The sequence below is a fragment of the Lathyrus oleraceus genome, chromosome 4 (assembly GCF_024323335.1).
Source record: "Lathyrus oleraceus cultivar Zhongwan6 chromosome 4, CAAS_Psat_ZW6_1.0, whole genome shotgun sequence".
Taxonomy (NCBI): Eukaryota; Viridiplantae; Streptophyta; class Magnoliopsida; order Fabales; family Fabaceae; genus Lathyrus; species Lathyrus oleraceus.
In genome coordinates this window covers 440,047,503-440,071,345 of record NC_066582.1, presented here as the reverse complement: position 1 = coordinate 440,071,345, position 23,843 = coordinate 440,047,503, and the positions used below count along the sequence as shown (strand labels likewise).

Below are 23,843 nucleotides of genomic sequence, written 5' to 3'. Positions count from 1 at the left end.
TCTGGTATAATACAAAACATGAAATACATGATAGCTCAAATTTCATATGCATATAAAACTTATTCATGCAATATCTTTCTTCATTTGTTAAAGGGGATTATGTTTTTTAAAAACACATGCCATATGACATTGGCATGAATCCTCTTGGAATCATGCATATTAAAACCACTCATCACTTTGTATACATGCCTTGTGACTTAGGATAATCAACCATTGAAATCTATCTATATAGATCATTATTCCAAATATATACATATGGCTTCTCCCATATATTTCATAGAAAAGCAATTCTCTAACCAAATATCAACTTGTTGTAAAGTAAGAATAAGGGTAGAAAAACAGGCTCGGCCCATTGGGCATGTCCGTTTTTCCCGCACTTTAGTGTGAGGCGAACCAAAAGCTTATGTTTGCACCCTCTAATGTGTCTGTCATGCGCCGTTCTATTTATTTGTAGTATTTTGCAAGCTTGGGTATTAACATAATTTTTTTGTATTTTTAGACTTAAAAGTTGTAGTTTCCATGGGCATGTCCCGCCATGTCCTCACTTTTTTTCCAGGATGGGTTTAGGTTTTGGATGCGCACCCTCAACTATGTCTTCTATGCCTTGCCCTATCTTTTTGCGGGCTTTTATAGATCAGGTCTAAACGGGGTGGTTATGCCCGTTTGCCACCCCTAAGTAGGAATGCCATTTTTTATGAGTAATATATGATGCATATATAACACCACAAATAAAACTCTACTCCCTCTAAACTTCTTGTAAACACAAGGTTCATCTTTATTTTTAATTAATCCAAATTATTTTACAGTCTCATCAAAACAAAGTTTTCAGCTTCTAGAAAGTTGCTTCAATCCATAGATTGATCACTCCCACTTGCATATGTCTTTGGCAGGCTACGGGTTGTCGAATCCATCGAGTTATGAAATGTACATATCTTCAAGGATATTTCCATTAAATAAATAAATATTGACATCCATTTTTTATATTTCATAATCATGATATGCACCGATGGTAAGCAAAGTCAGAATAAATTTAAACATTGCAACGGGTGAAGAAGTTTCATCATAGTATACTCCATGAGTTTCTTAAAACCTTTATCAACCATTCGTATCTACCTTACCATCTATAGTTATGTTCTTTTGGAAAATCCACTTGTATTCCTATGTGACTGAGCCTTCAAGTGGATCAACCAAAGTGCATACTTGGTTATTCAACGTGGAATTTAATTAAGATTTCATGGACTCTAGTCACTTCTCAAATTCAAGTCTAATAATGGCTCCTTTATAAGTAACAAGCTCATCTTCATCCATGAGCAATACATCACTTTACTAAGTTATTAGAAATCCATATCTCTCGAGTTTTTGATATATCCTATTTAATTTATGTTATTCTTGTCTTACTTGAGCATGTTGTTTATACACAACATCTTATCTTATGTAATATGCTCTTGTTTCTCCATTGTTGTATAGATACGATGTGATTCTTGAATTTATTCGGTTTCTACTTTATTCCCACATATTCCTTTGAAAACTAATTGAATTTCTAGGAATATCCCAATTTGAGTCATATACACTTTGTGGTAATAACACATGGTTCAAAATGAATTGTATACGATGAGGTTTAATATGCATGCATAGAAGTGACATAGATCATAAAGAGGATCAATATTCCTATCATAGAAGTGAGACATATCTTCTATGGTTCACTTGAATCGTATACAACCGATATATTTATCCCAAAATTTCCTAGCCACTACTTCTCCATGGTTAACCTTATGAGGAAAACTAGCGGGGAATGATATGTTTAACAATACTAATCTTAAATTTGAACAGATACATATGGTTAAGATGTTGTTTGAAGCATTATGAAAATTTGTTATGCCTCAAGTTTTGAATTATGGAAACAACTTGCAAGAGAACAACATATTTTATGCTGGAGGACATGCCTTTGGCATAGTAGGAGGAACACGAAGACAATTTTTTTATTCTACTAAGTAGAAACAGGAATTATTACTGAAATGAATCAAGAACTTCCATGGGGGAATACTCACACCTCATGTTCAACAACAACAAGGTTTCTAAAATATAGGATATAATTGATACCATGTATATATACACGCACATATGAAGCCTTATCGTGAGGGGTGGATAGAATATTCCGTCTTTCAAGAGGTAATAAAACTCATTACTTTGCCATTTTTTTAAGGAATAGTATTGAATACACCTTTGACATTACCAAAGTTGACCAAATATTTGAATATTTACTTAAAGATGAGCATGTTATACTAATATACGGTCACAATATCCCAACTCTTGGATAAATCAAAGGTAAGAGGTATTATAAATGAAATAACGCATGCACTCGCTCTACAATTAACGGCATAGTCTTCCAAGATCTATCCAAATATCTATTAAGGGAGATATATTCAAGTTATCCAACACAAAAACTATTGAGATAACCATTTATACAAATCCTTTCCTAGTTAGGTTCGTGATTATAGTATAATTTTCATATCTTTACATAGTTCAAAATATCTACAAAAGCAGAGAAGTGGATATATAAAGTGTGGCAATCTAAGGCCAATTTTTTCAGACAGTCATGGAGCCAAACAAGCTTTTAGTACATTTGTGTTTGATAGGTTGGGAACACTTATTGTACCAATATGTGGTAATTTTAAATCTAGTAAACCCTCCAATATTGGATGACTCTCATAAGAAATGGTATAACACTATATTACCACTAGATATCCCAAGTTTTTAAGAGGTACTCACATAAGTTTTGGTGGCAAGATCAGATGGTTGTTTTGACCAATAAGTAGTAGACTTCACCTAAAAGTGATGAAGAGCACATTCTTAAAGAAAATAAGGTGGTGGAAAAAATCACCAAGGAAGAAAGCATTGTGCCTTTGAAAATAATTGACACACACAATGGTGATTGGATACCATAAAGAATGGTGGATTTCCCGATTAAATTGGTTGTTATGTTCATTCGAAACAGAATTTAATCTAAAGAATAATATTCTAATAAAAATCTGATTTTCAATTTTAATCCTTTTTACAAATGATTTTTTTTATAAATGCATAAAAATAGTATTTAATTTAAAAATTAAAAAATAATTTTAAATATGCAATTTATTATTATTATTATTATTATTATTTTTGTAAAGAAAACAAAAAAAAAAGTAAAAAAATGAAAAATATGTTAAAAATAAAACGAAAGCCCAGACTCGAGACCACATGATCACACTCCTTATACATGCTCTCTTATCAAATGTGTCATTTTATTTATTCAAAATAAAATGGCACTATAAAAAAAATGAAGGGTGAACAAAATTTGGGGTACGACAGTACCTTAAATAATTACTCGCCCTAGGACTCAAACAAATTCTACAAATAGCTGTCAAAGTTCAATCTTATGGGGACAAGGAAATATTGTTGCCAAAAGATGTTGTAATATAAGTCCTTGATAAGAATGTGTGAGAATGTTACCAATATTTGTGTTTCTAGTTTTTGTATTTTGGAAATATAAAGGGAGATAAGAGCTCGCCTAGGGATGACGCTCATAGAAACCCATACACCCTTTTTTACGCCTTTCATCTCATAAACTGAGAAGAATATGTCTGTTGTAGGCGTACTATCGAGGCTCCAACAGTGAATCTTGAATCCTAAGGTGAATGACCATTTTATAAGGTGCATCAAGGGATGGGTAACATTGATGATCTTTAGGATGTTGGACTGCATGAAGTAGGGATATGCCATGAGTTATTGTTATTCTCAAAATATTTGGAAATCATCACAACTATTGTTAGTGGAACAATCAAGCAACCATCATACATTAGGCGATCACAGTCAAAGATTGTCACACTTGTAAAATTTAGATAAATTTAGCATAAGAAGGATCGTCCATTGAGGCGCGATGGACAATCGTTAACTGATCTCAGAAAAACATTTTTCCCTTCATGACTCATGCTTGAGGGGTTGCGTATATGTCTGATCTCTCGCTAAGTCTTAGGAAAGCATTTTACCCCTACACGACTCATGCATTATGGGATGTGTACATGACTGATCTATTGGACCAGGTCATCAAGAGCGGGTCAGATTGTAGCTTGGATCCAATAAAATTTGCCTCGAATTGTAGCTCGTTCATAATAACAAGGTCAAGCCAAGGTAGTTGATGGGTCAGGTTGATCATGTCGACCCAAAACTATATGGAGGGAATATATGAATTAAGATGAGGGATAACATATTTATGACCGATCAAGAGAATTATGACTTAGGATCTGGAAAACGTATATGATTGTCAATTACCATTAAGAGATCACAATAATCTTAATGATCATACTAATAAAGGACAATCACATTAAATGGTCTTTAATGGGACTTGAGTATGGAATGAGTCAAAACTTTTATATAACAAGATGATAACAAAAGGAAAACATGTACATAATTCACATAATAGATAATTAAGACTCAACTAGTCCCCGCTACTAAATTTGCATTGAAATAATTTTACGAGTACAATAATCAAATCAAATCTTTTTATTTAGTCGATCAACTATACAAGTTTTTATAAAAATTTAGAATTATTTAATATTTTACTAAATATTTTTATATAAAAGATTAATAAATTTTATAAAACATAAATAAATATTGATAATTATATTATATAACTAAACATTTAAATGTTTATAAATTTTATATAATTAACTATTAATATATTATAACAATAATAAAATGTTAGATTTGAAAATGTTTAAAAGCAAAATACACAAGGTTTTGGGCCGCCCAAAAGACCCAGGAGCGAACGATATTGGGGACCACGTACAAGAAAGGGGTACATTCACTCTCTATAACACAAACAATCATAGTCTCTAGTTCATCACACATTGTTTAGATCAATCAGACGGTCCTTAACATGGCACGTCACATTCAACGTGAAGCGATTACAATCACTTTTTTCTATATAAAGAGAAAAACATGTCATCTAGTAGGTAATTCAAATCCATCTCAATTACTCACCATATGTCATTCTCTCATTAACTTGGATATTGGAGTGATAATCTTGCAGGTACACTCTTGCATCTCTGCATTGGAAAGCTCAGTGCACCGCATTAGAAGTCTAATCGCACTAATCCATCCCACGTTTATGCTTTCCTCGCGTAATAGTGGTGTTATTTATGGGAATCGACTTTTGATTCCTGTGAACTTCACCTTAAATATTTGATCGTCAAGCTACTGATCACCTCACATGAAATCTGAAATCCCATAACTCTTATTTTCGTCAATTACAAGTCCATAAGATCTTCCAAAGCCACCACCGACGTTGTTGCAACTGCGAAAGCAAGCAAGAATCTTCCTCTTTGTATTCCTCCAAGATCAGATGATCTAGTGTTAGTAACATCACCATCATATCCAATTGACTCAAACGCGATTCCTCCAAAAATAGTTCAAGGAATATATCAACATTTCCTAATTTTCTAACCTAATCAACCACTTGATCTAGTCGGGCAGCCTAATCAACCTCTACCTCAACCTTTGATGACCCTGGGGATGTTTACCGGTCTCCAAGTTTTACAGGAAAAAACTTAGGCATACAAAGAGTCATTGATTTAATCAATAGTATGTAAAATATGATACAACAACAAAATTCTCAATTCCTGGCTAAAAGGATTATGAGATTAGAAGAAAACATACAATTACTCCTCCATAGTGAAGCATTTTATGCAAGAAAAATTATAAGGTTGTCATGTAGTCGTCCCAAATCCAACTCCGGCCAGGGAACCTACGATACAAAAATAAATTTCACCATCTCTCCAGCCTCACACGAGAAAGAGACATTAAACTCATCCCTCAGGCTCGTTAGAAAGAAGCGGAAGCCACGTTCCATCTAAAGCTCTCCATCCATCTCATTATTTGGTTCTCGATACTAGGGAAAGGGAAAGATTTGAGTAGCTACTCTAGTAGTAGAACAAAGGAGGAACCATTTATCTGCTCATACTCTTGATTGTAGGATGTCAAGATCATTGGATAAGCCTCTGAAGCTATCTATCTATGATGACACCAAGGATACCGATGATCATATCGAGCATGTTGATAATCGACTGAATTATTATCATGTTGAAGGGCCTGTCAATTGCTAAATCTTTGCACTAACCCTCACATGACCTTCCAGAAAGTGGTACAAGCCTCTCCTATACGGGAGGATAATCTTGTGGGGGGGACCTTTGTGATGCATTCACCTCTCAATTTACCGACCAGAAGAAGCATCTGACCATGATGGTGGCACTAAGTGGAATCACGCAATGCAAGAAAGAGAATTTGTGGGAATATATTGATAGGTTCAACAAAATGGATGTAGCAGTAAGAAGTGGGGAAGGCGCTTTAAAGTGTTGGATCATTAATAAGTCTTGAGAACATATTGTATGTTTCAGAAGAAGTTGGCACAAAAGGAGCAGACAACATGAGTGAATTGTTGAACCAGGCTCGACCATACATAAATTGAGAGGAGGAACTCCTAGATGATCATAGGATTTCAGGGAAAATTCAAGTGTATGATAAATTTTTCGAGAAAGATATTAATCATCAGAGAGATGACGGGGAGCGAGGGTCCAGATTGAGAGGTTCCTTTTATACCCCTTTGAACACTTTTAGAGAAAATATTTGGTGTGAGTGTGCCAATATTGAATTCAAAGAGTCTGACATCAAGCTTCCCTATCTTTTTAAAGAGTCCAACATAATAGACAAGTAAAATACTTTCTTTTCCATAAAAGTTATGACCATGATATTAATGGCTTCACCCAACTAAAGGATTCCATTTAAGAATTTACAAAGAAAGGATGCCTGACCAAATACACTCGAGGCAATAATAAGAAAGATAACCGCGAGGAAAAGGGGAAATCTTAAAATCAAGAATATTCACATAAGAAGAAGCGGTCTCCCTAGAAGGACGATACATTTATGACAAATGTCATTCAAGTTGTGGCCGATGGAGAAGAAGGCGACCAAAGGGGGAAACATGTGTAAATTGGTTCAGTAACATGAGGTTCTCCCCAAACGAACAACCATTTGAAGGGCACTATCAAAAGATGTATATCTCAGATGATGGAAGTCTGTAACGAGTAAGGAGAAACCTTATCCAAGAAGCTAAAGAGGCCTATCCTCAGATTCACAAACATCAAAAAGTTAGAGCATTATGAATAAATCTCCCATTTGGCCATAACAACCACCTTGGCCAATTGGATGCCTCTAGGGTTCTCATAGATGATATGATTTCCCGCAGTATCATGTATGGTGAACTCTTTGAAAATTTTGGAATGAAGAAGGAAAATATTTTTCCATACGAGGGCTCTGATTTTTAAGTTTTCAATGGAACTGTGACCCGCCTATGGAAGTACATTGAGCTGATGGTTACCCTAAGAGAAAGAAGGAATAAAAAACTGTCGGTATGAAATTCCTTGTGGTACCATGTATGGGCATCTACAATTGCATCTTTAGTAGATCATCCGCGACTGAAATAGATGCAGTAGTTTCCCCAATGCATCTCAAGCTTAAGTATCATAATGTACATGATGAGCTGATGATTATCAGTGTTGACTTGGTCGAAGAAAAGAGAATCCACAAAGCTTTACAGCGTGACCAGAGCAAAAAAGGAAAATAAAAAGTAATGGAGGTCAATGTGGCGTCCCTAATAGAACAGTTGGAGCAAATGGCTATTCAACCTCCTAAGAAAAGAAGCACAACCCCTGATAGGTATTGATTACCATGCTAGTGTGTGAGCAACAGGAGTTAACTCCAAAGAAAATTAGTGGTAGGTATTGCTTATCCTAATAAGCGGTGTTACATGCTGCAAGCGTACGACAATATAGAAGTAGTAAAATAAGTATCGTGCACAAAGACCAACTTTTGAGTACCGAGTTCTATTGATTCTTGGCATACGAGAAAATTAAAAATTTTGTTTTTCTTAATAATAAAAAGGAAAAATTTGAGACTTTGATTCTTGTCAACAACTTTTCACATACAAGTTTCAATTTCAACTATAGCGAGAATGTTATTTTTGTAGAAAATGCTAAAAATTAGTAGTGTTGCCCACTTTTGTCGACATATTATCGTCCTCTAAACCCACAATTTACCTACTATCGCAACATATCTTGTCTATTTAGAAGCCCTTTTAAAATAAAAGTATTTTCTCAGTTGACTCTAGGACACTTTCTTCATCTCATAATCGATTGTCTGAATTTCTAAATCAAACATTGCTTATACCCTTTTAGCGTATAATCGATGTATATGTGTTCCTAATTTCATAGCAAACATTTTACGTTAAAATAATAAATATAAAAAAAGTACAAAAATTCTCATTATTTATCAGTACTAGAAAACTTGCATGAGGTTCGTCGATATGAAATTCCTCATGTCTCGGACTCTAAATGATCCACTCAAGCATATTCAATAGTAAAACAACACAACCATCATGCATTTCATACATGTTCATAAGAGAGATAAATAGAAAGAGATATAAAACTTAAAATTGCAGTAATATAAAAATAACCAAGCTTGCTCGAAAGAGTCTTTGAAAATAGAACAGTGCGGGAAATATAAAATGTTGAAAACTAATAACAATATATGGTTAAATCTAGAAAGTGAATTGTGTTTTTCTCAAGATAGCTAGGGTATTTATAGGCCTAGTAACATAAAGGTGGAAGTAAAATCATGTATGGTCTTAGATGCGTTTCTACGACTGATGAAAGAGCTGAAACTTGAAGAGGTGCGAGAAAATAACTCAAAAAAAGAGGATCATAGGCTGACTTCGGATGCGCTATGACCAATAATGGCCATTACAGTCTTATTATAACACCTTATAGTGTTCTATATGGAAACGGAAAAAGAGGGGGAATGTGGCTCCTATTACGGCCACTAATGGCCATGACCATAATGAGCTCTGGTTTTTGTACCAAAGACTCTTCTTTTGAGTAGTCTACACGCGTTTGCACTGTTTTGGCTCCAATTTTCAGAGTTTGTCCCTTCTTACCTGAAACCCATAAAAAACACATAAACATAAGCAAAATTGCACAAAAATAAATATTAAACTACTAAAACAAAAACATAAAACATTCATAAAAAAGAGTCTAAAAGCCACTAATCACAATGGTAAGTCCACCTGGTTAATTTTTCTTATGTTATAATTTCATGCCCATAATGCAAATGTAGTATGCAAGTTATTTCTAACTAGTAAGTAAACTCCTTTTCTGCTATTTTTATTTACATGTGATGGCAAAGAAAATCAACCAGGACAGGGGATGAAAGACCCCTAAAGCACTGTCAAAAACGCCCAGTGTGCATGATCAAAACAATCTGAACTAAGGAGCGAAGATCTCTGAGGTGTTGCCATAAATTCTTAAAAGTGTAATACCAAAGCAATCAACGCCCCATAAAGTCAGAGTGTTGCCATAAACACTTCAAAGTGTACAACCAAAGAAATCAAAACCTCATAAAGGCAACATATTACAAAATGTTGATAAACAAGCTCATCCCCTTCTTTGTAGCTAGCCACTCAAAAGGCTGAGATAAGTTCATATCACGTCAACCTCAAACTAGGTCTTCACTTAGGTAGGGGTGGAAAACGTGCCCGTCCGCCTCGTTAAGGCCCGCCCCGCAAAATCTCACAAAAAAACAAGGCGGAGCGAGGCGGGCATAGTTAAAGGTACCGGCAAAATCCTTGGTCCTCCCCGGAAAAAAAAAAGAGTGTGTGGGTGAGGGTGACATTGCACCTTTTAAGCCTAAAATGAAAATATTTAAGTTAATTCCCACACCCACGAAGTCTCACGAAAAAATGGGGCGGGGAGAGATCATTAAAGGGTGTCGACCTATAACCTTGGTCTGCCCTGCAAAAAGTGCGGGTAAAATGGCGTGCCCGACGGGACGGATCTGTTTTTCCATCCTTACACCTAGGGGCAAGGAATTCGTATTGACCTTGGGCGAGCACAATCCCCAAAGATGTCCAATAAAACTTCGAGCTCAAACTAGTAAACTAGAGCTATCTCTCAAAGCAATATACTTGGTATCTAGCATAAATACTGATTTAGGTCAAAACAAATATTCAACTAAGTTTTTTTTTACATATATGCATTGTTATACTGAGATCGTGAAGTTCAAATAAATCGAGCATAAACTACAAAAAAGGAAATGACCTACTTATCTTTGAGGGAAACCACCTTCCCGTCTTCTATTTCCTGGTATGGGCAGACTCACTCCCTTAAAACACTCAAAGGAGGATAGAAATGCTCCATTTGCTGAAGAGCGTTCTTAAAAGAATCATACGTAGAGGAAAGATCCTCATCCACAACTTTATCAAATTCCTTAGTCAAAGTAATATTCTCAAGGCACGTGATCTGAAGACTTTCTTGAGCCTCCTTTATAGATGCCTCAAGGTCTTCTACCCTATTATAAGAAGGATCTCACATCCAATTCTCCCCAGCAATGGCAACCTTAGCTGCAGTTAAAGATGCTTGAATGCATACCATATCTTCTTTCTTCTATGATAGATCACCCAGAAGAAGCTTCACCTTGTCAACAACCATACCGAGATACTCAAAAGCGCTAATAAAGTGGAAGCCCTTTTAAGATTCTAAAAGTACTAGTCATTCTAAATAGTAAGAGCCCATACACGGTACTGAATCACTTCCTTCTCCTCCCGAATAAAGTCATATACAAATGCTTCACCATGTCCATCCCCACCAAAAGCTAGAATGGCATCGGCCCACTGGGCACAGTAAGCCAAGTTCGATAACTTCTCCTATTGAGCGGCCTCTGTTGCAGTACGTAGGCCTAGACAAGCTAGGAAGACGGGAGGCGGGGTCCCTAAAGCAGAAGCTGGACCCTAGAACACGTGATCCCTTTCGATTTATCCATAAAAAACTAGGGAGAATCAAGCTAACAATCTCCATTCCCTGAGAACTTCGACTTCAAAAATAGAGTTTAAATCTTCTCCATCCCTAGACGGGGATGAACCCAAACTATCATCTACCCAACTTGAATACTTGAACCCATGATTTCTACAGGAGACAAAGTTGGAGTAAACTGCATGAATACCCAGTAGGATCCCCCAAAGTTGACGATACCCTAGGGGATGGAGTGTGAGAGTTATCGACTAAAGTTGAAATGAATCGAGAGGCTATATTCATATTTTGAGTTGTTTTCTCACACTTCATGGAATCTACATGGTCCACAACATAATTTTTAAAGAAGAAAATTTTCAAAGAAAAATTGGTGAAGGCTAGAAAACCTATAACACCCACATAAAATAACTTTTCTCTCCTTTTTAGAGTTGGTGTCTACCAACAAATGGGTCTCAATGACTCGCTTCGGCCGTTTCTTTAGTGTCCCGTTTGGGGGAGTGACATAACCTATGTAACTCAATTCCTTGATGAATGTCAATAACTGCTTCTTCTGGTAAATCGCTTCTTCGGATAGGTCGTCTTCCTTGTAAACATAAGACTTGTTCCCTGTCAAGAAGTGACTCTGGCACCAAAACTTATAGAACAAATTCAAATTTTTAGTACGGATTGGTTTCTATGGCACAAACCTTTATATGGGAGTTTTCATAGAGGGGAATGACGAAAAGTAATCAAACATTGAAATACTTCATTCGATCAAAGTAAACATTGAAAAAATGGGTAACCTGTCTCAAAGAGATCAAGCCCTGGCCATATGCGTGGTTTGTCGTACTATGATGAGCCTTTAAAAAGTGAAAGAAGAGTGACATGGTCGGCATGCCCACTGATATTTGCACTAATACTTGAAAGCCTTGATAAATGCTCAACCCATCAGGTGTAGCTGTGAGGGAGAAATCATCAAATGTTTCAAGACGCTAACCTCAAAATCATTGAACATAAGGTGGAAACCCAAGATGGTGAATAAGAACTCATAAAGGTGGATGACACACTCCTCATACTCAATACATATCCTCTTATCCATGTCCAGAGTCAACACTCCCCCAGTCACTTGAAGGTCCCACATCACCAGATGCATGGTCGAGGTCGTCTTGGTAAGCAAAAGTAGAACCAGTCTCCAAAATCTTTGGATCCCACCCAGACAACTAAGATATCCTTCTTCTCTTTTCGAAGCATAACGAATCCAACCTCCATAATAAGAAAGCCTACATAGAATACACCAGTAGGGGTAAATCAAGATAAGAAACCTCAACTAATGAAGAAGAAGACAAAAAGATGAAGGTTACCTTTAGGACAGTGAAACTAAGGGACAACGTCGAAACTAGCGAATGTGAAAGCAAAGCTAAGAGTCTAAGAGTCCTGGTGGTGATCACAAATAAAATGAAGAAAAAAAAGACCATTTTAGAACTTCAAACAGTGAAAGAGTAGGGAAAATAAGCAAAGAAGCTTTTATGGATACTTCAAACACGGGGGCAACACAATATCTTATATCCATGAGAGAAGAAAGCATTGTCAATGGTCCATATCTTCTCAAGTTGTGCCAAATACTCAAAAATCCTCATATCAAACTATTTTCATTGATGGCATGCGAGGGGGACCCATTAAGGGTTCTTCGACGAAAATCCATATAACACAGGAAATGTATTTAATGTGTGAGTTCCCAACGCTAGTGGTATTCCACCACTACCCTTTCACTTGACCTAAACGTTAGTTGATCCCGGATCATGCATGACAAAACCCTTCCCCTACAAGGCAGAGCAAATGACTTGGTAGGCAACTGTTTAGGCCCGCCCAGAAGGCCCAATAAGAGAGACCCACAAACAACTATGCACTAATAATATAAAAAAAATCATTTAAATATAATCATATATCAACAATAGATTTTTTTTTTAAATAACCAACATTTTCAAATAAAATACCAAAATAACCAAAATTTCAAAAAATATACCAAAATAACCACCTTTTTTAACTGATGAACTGGCGCATCTAATTAACCTAGAGAGGATGCGTCATTTGAGTTGTCGCGTGCTCCCAATGGCTTTGCACCTAGGCGTCATGCCTCTAGGCGCATACATGTGTGGTTCCACATGCATTGGCGCATGCATATACTACATACTGTATGCATCAATGCATGTGGTGCATGCACCTTTAATTAATTAATTTTTTTAATTTTAAATGTTAATTTTACAATTAATTAAAAAAATACTGAAAATAAAAATTATATTTATGTTATAATGAAAAATTACATGGAATTGACAAGAAATTCAATGACCCACCCGATTGAAACGCCCCCATGTTCCACATCCAGATGCGTTAGTCTGTCTTCGAGGTCTCCCATGATTTTCCTAAGGTATTTGGAGTCTTTGAGTGCTGACATGATCCAACGGTGGCTGGTGTGAAGTTCCGGTGGAAGGTCCAGCGGTATTTGATAGATGTGTCATCATTTGTTCCTAATAGCTAGGGGGTTTTGCCAACGGCGCTTCCATAATTGAGTATGATGCCCATGTTGTCGTAGTTGGGTCATTGTGGTTGGGTGAATTGTGGATGGTATGGTTGCCCGAATTGGGACATTGAATCGGTTTGGAAATGAATCAATGGTTGTCGGGGTGTACTATAGTCAAACAATGGTTGGGTGTTATGGCGATGGGATGTTTGGGTGGTCATTGGCGGGGGGCTCTGATGACATGAATTGTATGAATCATCTGGGTTGTAGACTATTGTGGTGGATACGTATGGTTGTTGGTGGATAGGGTTTGATTCTTGGTTTTGAGGTTGGGTGTGTGGCATGAATGGGTTGCGAGGTTGGGTGTTTGGTTGTTGGCTGTATATGGTAGGGTGATGGTGTGAGGTTGGTTGTTGGGTTTGGGTGGGTTGACATTGTTCTTGGACGGGGATTTGTTGTTGGACGTATGATGACGAAGCTAGTTGGCATGAATCAATCAAATACCTTGGCTCAGACATAAATTGTGGCATTGTAACCGACCTAAGCCATGTCATATATTGTTGAGTTGGTCTGGCATCCTGTATGACTAGTTCATTTCATATCTCTTTTGCGAAGTCTCTCCAGTCGGAATAATTCCATCCGGCATCGACTCTTTATTGATGCGAATCTCCCAAACATGTTGGAGGTTCTGGAATCTGTTGCTGCCTGCCAAACTACAGTTTTACCCGGTCACTATGGTACATCTCCACAGTAGTGAACCAAATAATTGATGTTTTTGCTGTCCAAACTGCAAAGGGGAACACGAATGACTTCTCGTTTACCGGGGCGAGTGACAACATTCTTGACCAACCCCACACTTGTAGCAAATATGCGCATGAATAAAACGTACAAGTAATTTTTTGGCATTTTTACACAACGCACTAGATAGATAGGCCAAAACAGCTGAACCCCAACTATATCTGCTTACCTTATTTATGTCTCGTAACAACGGTAAATACATAATATTTACCGTATTACCAGTACTTTCAGGAAATAAAAAATTACCGAATAGAATCATAATATAACACCGAGTTTTAATTATTTTTTCATACTCGGTAGATTCTTCGGTCAATGTTATACTCGCATAATATTGTTTGATATATTTTAAGTTAATACCTTGACCACTAACTTGACCTGATGTCTCTCCCATAGCTCGGTCGTCACTCAAAGGGGCACCCAAAAATTCATTGCAAATAAAGTTATCCTGGTTAACTCTACCATTTACAGCCTTACCATCATACGCAAACCCAACAACATGTAGACATCCTCAAGTGTAACGGCACACTCATCGAAAGGAAGGTGAAATGTGTGGGTCTCGAGTCTCCATCTCTCCAACAAAGCAAGAATAAATTTGTAGTCAATCGAGTATGAGACTATGTTGAGGAGATTACCAAAACCGCATCCTCGAATATATGGTTATATCAAAGGATCGTGGGGGTACATATTCATGTACACGACATCGAAATCTTTTTTGGTCCTAATAAAACATAAGTAAGAAATAAAGTAAGAAGAAGTAATAAACAATAAAAACATAAGTAAGAAATAAAGTAAGAAGAAGTAATAAACAATAAAAACATAAGTAAGAAATAAGTAAGAAGAAGTAATAACATACAAAAGTCGAGATATTGTCGATTGTCCCTCGATGTTCATCACCCATAGTCAATAGAGACATAATGCTGTAGAGGTTGAGTGTTGTAAAGGTGGAGTGTTGCAGAGGTTGTCAACGTAGGTTATGCATTAACAGAACCTTCTTTCAAACATTACCATGAAGACATCAGATTGTCAAACACAGATGCAGTACGGTGGATCGACAGTACTTCATTAGAGAAGTGGACTAGGGCATACGACAACGGTCAATGTTGGGGCCACATGACAACAAATCTTGTGGAATCAATGAACTTTGTCTTCAAAGGCATATGAAACCTACCTATAACCACTTTAGTGAAAGCAACATATTTCAGGCTAGGGGCGTTATTTGAGACCAGACGTTCCAAATGGAGTTTAGTGTTACAATCTGGGCAGTTGTTCAGTGATGCTTCAATGAAATTCATTAGACACGAAACTGCCAAAGCTAACACACACGTGGTCACGATGTTTGACCGTACTAAAGGTTGGTACAATGTTGCTAAGTCCATGGATCACAATGAAGGCCTGCCAATGGGACAATACAGATTGGAACTAGATAGAGGTTGGTGCGACTACAGAAAGTTCCAAGCCTTTCGTATGCCCTGCTCCCATGTCATTGCGGCATGTTCAAAGGTTCGAAAGGATCCATCCTACTTACTATCTGACGTTTACAAAGTCATAAGCCTATCAAATGTTTACAAAATTAGCTTTTCAGTTGTTGCAAAATAGGATTATTGACCTGGATATCAAGGGGACATTCTCTTCCACAATGAAGTTATGCGAATAAAGAAAAAGGGCCGCCCAAACAGCACCTGTATTCGAACCGAAATGGATACGGTGAACAAAATGGTTTGATTATGTAGTCCATGTCGCCAATTCAATCACAATCGTACTAACTGTCCTAGTGTTGGAACAAGCACAACAATATAATTTTACATGTACCTCTTTTGCTTTATATTAAAAACAATATTTATTCCATATGATAACTTTGTGAGGAAATACTATCACAAACAAATACAACACATTCAACATACAAGCAACATATAAACAACAACACAACATACTACAACAAATAAAATACCATTACTATAACTAAGCGATTACAACCATCAAAACAATTTTGAACATATTATACATCATCCTGTGAACGTCTCTGTCAGTCTTAATATCTACCCATACACGCACTTCTCCATTTTGGTCGAACATGGACTCAAGTCATTGAATTCTTCTAATCCTTTCACCATCTAACCAACGGTTCAACGTCCGATTAAGACGTTCAAACAATTCTATATTCCAAAGTCAAATCTTTATTGGAGGTTGCACTACTGAAAAGATTAAATCGACATTTCTCTTGTGAATATATTCAGACATGGTTAAAGAACAAAAAGATTGAAGGAGATTGAAGTAGAATGAAAGAAAATGGGGTTGGAGGGTAAGAAGGTGTCTGAAAAAATATGGGAGATACACATGTTATTTATAGATGAAACCATGAATGCATGCGCCAATGCCCTAGGCGCCACACACACATGGGACAAGCACACACATGCATGCGCCAGATACATGGGCGCACTTACTAAACCACACATGCATGCGCCAGCTACCATGGCGCTTACATGCAATGCCATTTGGAGCATGCACCATTGGAGCTGACACCTCATTTGAATGGTCATTGGATACGCCAGTTCAGTTAAAAAAATTGGTTATTTTTGTAATTATTTTGAAAATTTGGTTATATTGATATTTATATTGAAAAACATGGTTATTTTAAAAAAAAAATCTCAACAATATCTCACTTATTTATTTTTAAATAGATAAATTATGATTATTAATCAATTAGACAAAAAATAAATATTTTCATAAACAACTCATTAAAATTTATAAATTTTATCAATTCATTAGTCAAATTAAAAGTTTTATAATATTAATTAAATATTTCATTTAGTCGACCAAGGTCACATTTTTTTAATAAAATTTTGAAAATCTTTAAATATTTACAAAACAGTTTTAAATAAAAGAAAAAAAAATTTACATAAATCAAATAAATATTGATAATTATATTTCATTACTACAAGTTTTAAATTTATATCAATTTTATTTAATTTATCATTAATATAATATCAAGATAATAAAAGTTAAATTTGAAATTTTTTATTTTATTAAACATTTATGCCAATGTAATATTTATAAATCAATACCTTATACATTGAATAATATATTTTGTTTCATTGAACTTGTGCTACTAATATATTATATATATTGAAATGTGGACTCATGACATGACAGAATTTCATGTATCCATTAATCACTGGTTTTAAAAATAATAATCCAATTCGTAACGCCGAAAAAGCTTAGATATTCTATTCAAAGGTGGCGTACACGACAAATAGGTGATCCTCTCTCTCTCTCTCATCCCTTGTGATGAAATTGCAATTTTTTTGTGTGATGAATTTTCGAAATTTGAAACGTAATTAAATAAATAAATAAATAACAAGAGACTAAATAGACACATCCCAAACCTTTGTTGTTTGTTCCTCACAACAAAAACACTCTTTTATGTAGACCCTACAACCTAGTTATCTTCAACTGTCATGTACTACACTAATACTCCGACCATTTTTTAGTGTCATCCAACAACATTGTAAACCTCTCCACTTTCACTTTCCTTCCCTTTATTTTCCTACCAACTAGTAAACTCTCTCTCTACTTTTCTCACTATTCAATGCCTACCCCTATTTTAATTATGCCTTAACAAATCATGGGTCGGTCTTCAATTACCATTTTCTTCACTTTTTTGCTGTATTAGAGATACCCAATTCAAAAAGTTTTGATTGTTTCATCTGGGTGGTGAACAATTTGATTCCAATATTCTCTTAAGAAAATGCAGTATTTTTCATATACTTTTCATAATTCTTTACTTTTACTTTGTTGAATGAAAATTCAATATTCTCTTGTTTCAGTGGCTGAATTGTTGAAGGAGCTAAGAAGAAGAGAGAATTATGCTTGAATTGGTGATTGTGGAAATTTGGATTTGATTTCAGTTACTTGAGAATTTTTTTAGGATAAAGCTTTCAATCTTCTTCATCACGTTTTGATCATTGACAGAACATTTTTTGGAGTAAAAAAGTGGAATCAATGAGCTGTGTGTGTCTTTGACTCGTTTTCGATTAAGAAAAGCTGAAGCTTTATAGATTTACCTGTGGCACTGCATAATTCTTAAGGTTAGAGTCTTTAGAATTAAGGTATTGATACCTTTTCCTCCAAAGGAAGCTAAATTTTTTGAGTTTCACAAAATTGGGAAACTTGAAAGATTGAAATTGGAATAGTTACATTCTTCAAGAGGTGATTCATCAAGCTGCATCTATGTCTTTCGTTCCTTCGCTTCTGCGTTTTTTGAGTCCGAAAGGATCAGAATAAGAGGTACTTACTTGAAGCAATCCCATTTTATTTCTATGTGATTGTTCAGTTTTCGCGATAAATTACATGAAAAATGGTTCAATTTAGATGCATTATGCATAAAAAATCTCGTTTTGGCATGATTGTTCTTTGTTGTCTCGGAGTTTTGATTTTGAGGATGATCTGTGTATCTAAGATTTACCGCGTTTGTTTTTTCTGATTGTGCTTGTTAATCTGTCAGGCTCGCAATTTTGGTAGAAAGAAGTCAATTGTGTTCAACCATCATGACAAAGAAATCGCAAAGACGAGCTTTGCGGTATGAGAAAGATAAATCGGGCTGTATGTGGGGATTTATCAGTATGTTTGATTTTCGCCATGGTCACTCTACTCGGAAGTTGATTGCAGATAAGAGGCGAAGTAGTAAGCATTCGGATGGTAAGATAAGAATTTTGCTCAACGTTTTGATTTGAACGAAGTTGAGGACTATGCTCGTGTTGAAATTCGCGATTCTTTTTTCTTACAGGTGTTGTTCATTCGAAGAATAAGTTCGAGGTGCTAAACGACATAGATGAAGTTTGTCAAGGCGATTTTGTAAGTATATCTATCCATATGCTTATGCAACTCGTCAATTTCATACTCGAACGATGAAATTTTACGAAATACTAAGTAATGTTGTCAATCGCGGATTGTAGAAAATAACGGGTTTTTTCAAATTCCGCTGCACGAGAGTGGTATAGAGTCGCTATAGGTTCTATTTGAAAACATTTAGTACTAAATATTGTATCGCTGAAGAATAGCAGTTTGTTCAAATTCCGCTGTACCGCTATTGCTATAGCACCCTATAGCCGCTATTTAGCTATTTAACAACCTATGAAGCACAAACACAGATACAATACTGACACCGACACCGATAATAATTTGAAAGAAATGAGTAAATTAAATGTGATCACAAATGTCTGACATGAACACAGACACACCTTTTTTTAGAGGTTTTCACGCTACAGATTGAAACTAGTACATAAGGATGGATGCTAGTGTATTTATCGATATCACTGTATCATGAATGTTTCAGGACAATGGAGAGAGTAAAAGACCAACAGTGAGAACTATTGTTAATAAGCCGAGTGTGAAGAAACTCATAGAAGAAGAGATGTTCATCGATCAAAACGCAGGGAAGGATATCAATAATTCTGAAAGGTGCAAAATCTTACTGAAGTTAGATTCCAAAAGAAAAAAGAAATCTGATGAGAAAAAACGCGATATGACCGATGATTTAAATTTGGACGCAACATCGAAATCTGAAACTTCGCATCGTCAGCACTCAAGGAAGCAATCTAAAGATAGTCTTGATCTGGATACAATAGTCGAAGAGTTTTGTAATCTAAAAGGCATTTGTTCGATGATGCATGGTAATGACGGAGAAGTAGAAAAGCATGCACAAACTAACCAGAAACAGAAGCATGCTGTTTCAGAAAAAAGTTCGAGAGATGCGATTCGTGAATTCGTGAATCAGATGATATTGAATGGGAAAGATCCAGTGGAAGCTAGAAAGTTTCTTTTCTCCGATGAACTAATGGAAGCGCTTCAGCTTATAAGTTCGGATAAGGAACTGTTTCGTGCATTTCTACAAAATCCAAATCCACTTGTATTGAAATGTGTTCAAGAGTTTGAGAATTCTCAACGAGCGAACGAGAATAACTCCGAACAAGATCAAGGCGATAAAGAACAAACTAGCGAGATTGTCAACCACAAGAAGCATAACTTTTTCAGGAAAAAGGCGAAGTCTCAATCGAAGAATTCAACAAATGAAAACGGAAATACCAACTTCTCAAATAGGATTGTTATTCTAAAGCCAGGTTCCGTTGGATTGGAAAATTCCGAAACTTCGTCTCTAGAATCTCATGATAATGCCAAGTACAACGGTCCTTCTATGAGAAGTAGTTCACATTTTTCTCTCACCGAGATAAAAAAGAAATTAAAACAGGCTATAGGAAAGGAGAGACACGGAAAAAACTTCGGTAAAGACAATGCTGGAATGAGATCTCCTAATAAAGATCATTTCTTCATTGAAAAAATCGTAAGACCTTTAACCGGTGTTACTAAAGGAGACAAAGCCGGTACAAATAAAGATTCAGAAGCGGTTGTGGATCGTGAAAAGGGTATTTATTCCAAACATGGTGTTTCTAGTTTATACATCGAGGCTAAGAAACATCTTTCCGAGATGATTGGTAGTGAAGACGAGAACATGGACTTGTCAAGTAGGCAGATTTCCAAAACCCTTGGAAGAATAATATCTTTTCCCGATTACAACTTTTCGCCATTTGGTAGTCCTGGAAGGAACTGGGAGGACCGTTTTGTGACCGCAAAGACAAGACTTCGCGATGAAAGCTTTAACAGTAAATCACAAGAAATCAAGTCGGACTCGAATTTCTCAGACGGCCTAGTTCATGTCGATAAAGAGGAAAATTATTCTCCTGCTAGAGATGAGATAGTTACCGAAGGTATCGTCTAGATGCCATTATAAACTTTTTTTGTGTTTGTTTTATATGTTTTGTTATTTATGTTTTTCGTAATTTCTGCGCAGGTGATGTAGAATCTGCAAAAGAGATAACTATATTAGAATCTTCCTTAGAACTAGTTGGCCTCGGTACCGGAAATGAGGATCAAAGCCGTGATATCTTAGAAATTTCTGATAGTACAAAATGTTCTAAATATTTGGAGCAGGTAGTATCTTTGTCCGCGCTACAATTTTACGTAAATTAGTTATTTAATTAATGTAGTTGTTTTTTTTGCTTTTTCGTTCGTGGAATGACTTCTTATATCTGTTAAATTTTATTCAAACTGCCATTTGTTCTTTCCGCAGAATGTAACAGAAGAAAAACAATCGTCATCTCCCTCCGATTCTTCAATCACTACGAAAACTAAAGAGCAAGAGATTATCTCTGACGTATCGGGACGGCCAAGTCCGGTGTCTGTTCTTGATGCGCCATTCTTAGAGGACGATGCCAGCTCCGGGAACTCCAAATGTGAACCCGGTAAGCATTCATAGACTCAGGTTCTGTTTGGATAAACAACTTAGTTAAGCACTTATCATATTCGTAACTGCTTATCTATAAGCCATTACGATTCATAATAAGATTCGATTTCACTTAGTCGCGTACCATTTGTTTTCCATATTAATTCTAATTTGGCACCATGTTAATTCATGATTTTCAGCTGAAGTATCGATACGTCCACTACATGTTCAATTTGAAGAACAAGATTCTTCTCTTGTGAATCAAATCAAGAGAGAAAAATATTGTATCGAAGAAAACGAATTGATATGTGATTACATCGAAGCAGTCCTGCGAGCCTCTGAGTTAACAAGAGACCAATTGTTGATGAAATGCCTTTCGTCGGACAAGATGCTAGATCCTTCCTTGTTTGATCAGGTAGAGTTATCGCCAAACCGGCTTTGCCGTGACCCGAAACTCCTATATGACTGTATCAACGAAATTCTCATGGAGGTTTGTCACGATTACTTTGGCGCCTCACCTTTTGTATCATTTGTAAGTCCTATTATAAAGCCAACTCCAAATATGAAAACGGTTATTTCCATGGTCTCGGAAGGAGTGTGTTGGTATTTACGTTCCGTTCCCCCGCCGCACACGTTGGACAAAATTGTTAGGAAAGACATGGAAAAACGTGGAGGATGGATGGATCTTCGATTTGGAGCCGAAACAGTTGGTTCTGAAATAGGCGATGCCATTCTAGCAGACCTGATGGAAGATACAATACTTGGCTGTGTAAGCAATAACGATGACAAAAATAGCACCGATGTTTAAAAACCGATAACTTTTTGTTCATACCGTCTGTTGAAGCATACTAGGATTTTTCGAATACTAAACAGTTTCATGGTGAATGAGAATACTGAAATAAGCGATTAGTTTGAACTGGTTCTTATTACAGAAGTATAGAAGATGATTCTCTTGTTTGAAATAACTATGTAGAGAAGTTTCATTTTGTGTGTGCTTTCACTTCACTTAGTAAGGATTTTTAGTTGTAGATTTTGTAGAATTTGATGTGTTGATTATATTATAGCTGGTGTGTCATGATTTTGCTTGATATCATCATCATTAACAATTTGTGATAATCTATTGTATGTACAACAAGTTTGGAAATAATTGTGAACTCAGATATTTGGAGTTTCCAAAGGAATAAAGAAGAGATATGGAACTGTGATGTTAGTGCTCCTAGCAAACTGCAAACTTGTTTGAAAATTTCAATGAGTAGCATGTGAACAACTTTTCTTGCAACTTACAATTTTTAAGTAGCTTTTAGATGTTACATAAATAAGTCACTCTTTTTAGGATGGAGGGAGTTCTTCTCTCACCACCATCCTATGAAAATTCAAAAATATATTATTTCTCCCACCACCACTCTACGGAAGTCCAAAAATGCTCCTCAAATACGGAAACTTTCTCCCACTGTCATCCTATAGAAATAAAAAAATGTCCTTCAAATCCAAAAATGCATTTTCGGACGGGAATGACTTTAGTAACTTTACTTTACTATATATACAACTTTGTAACTTTAATTAACAAAATGAATGAATGATTAATGTGCATTATATTGATGTGTGAGAATAAGTTGTTAACTAAAGCTATCAAAGATATGGTATAGCAAAATTTCCAGATTTACCTCATCCACACCACATCCCTTCATAAGTGAGACACATTCTTATTTTATCAAAAGAAATAGTTCAAAAATATACTTTCAAAATAAATTCAAAAATATACTTCAATGGTACATTGTAAGTTAAATAGTTACTATCAGACATCTATCTTTGAAAAAAGAATTAAATTGTTCTTACTAGTCAATACATGCCTAATAGTACTACATTCGGTTCAACCAAACATTGCATGTGGCTGGATTTATTTTAATCCATAAATGTTATGTTACATTCCAAATGAAGTGTGTGAGGAATGTGTGCAGGCAAAGCAGCACAAGAACAACTTCAGCAAGGATGCAGGAAGCAAGTCAAAGGTAATCCTTGAAGTCATACACTTGGATGTGTGTGGTCATATCCAGGTGAATTCGATTGGAGGTAACATATACTTTGTCACATTCATAGATGATTTTAGTCGAAAACTGTGGACTTACCTGATCAAGAAGAAAATTGAAGTGATTGGGGTATTTGTCAAGTTTAAATCTATGGTCGAAAGGCAAAGTGGTTGAAAGTTCAAGATTCTGAGGATTGATGGTGGTGGAGAATATGTGTCGAAAGACTTCGACATGTTATGTGAGAAAGAAGAGATTGTGCCATCCTACACTCCATAGAAGAATGAAACTATAAAAAGGAAAAATAGAACCATCATAAATATGGTGAGAAGTATGTTGATAGGAAAGCATTTACCCAA

The 23,843-nt window shown here is 35.9% G+C and overlaps 1 protein-coding gene across 4 annotated transcripts; it reads left to right on the top strand.

The window, feature by feature from the left end:
- Window positions 1–17,585: 17,585 nt before the first annotated feature.
- On the top strand, window positions 17,586–22,523 carry LOC127075957 (uncharacterized). 4 transcript variants are annotated; one of them, XM_051017495.1, is made up of 8 exons: window positions 17,586–17,738; window positions 18,009–18,468; window positions 18,686–18,879; window positions 18,968–19,035; window positions 19,517–20,945; window positions 21,029–21,168; window positions 21,308–21,479; window positions 21,661–22,523. In XM_051017495.1, the coding sequence occupies exons 3-8, from the start codon at window positions 18,729–18,731 to the stop codon at window positions 22,266–22,268; spliced, it is 2,568 nt and encodes an 855-aa protein (XP_050873452.1). In that variant the 5' UTR covers window positions 17,586–17,738; window positions 18,009–18,468; window positions 18,686–18,728; the 3' UTR covers window positions 22,269–22,523. The 4 variants fall into 4 exon arrangements, with proteins under 4 accessions (XP_050873452.1, XP_050873453.1, XP_050873451.1 ...); XM_051017496.1 differs by having other exon boundaries at window positions 17,587–17,689; XM_051017494.1 differs by having other exon boundaries at window positions 17,593–17,810.
- Window positions 22,524–23,843: the final 1,320 nt, after the last annotated feature.

Bases quoted from the DNA above. Each gene is read 5' to 3' on its own strand.
- LOC127075957 (XM_051017495.1), top strand. From the start codon at position 18,729: ATGACAAAGAAATCGCAAAGACGAGCTTTGCGGTATGAGAAAGATAAA. The intron at 18,880-18,967 runs GTAAGATAAGAA...TTTTTCTTACAG, and splicing joins AAGTAGTAAGCATTCGGATG to GTGTTGTTCATTCGAAGAAT. The intron at 21,480-21,660 runs GTAAGCATTCAT...CATGATTTTCAG, and splicing joins GAACTCCAAATGTGAACCCG to CTGAAGTATCGATACGTCCA.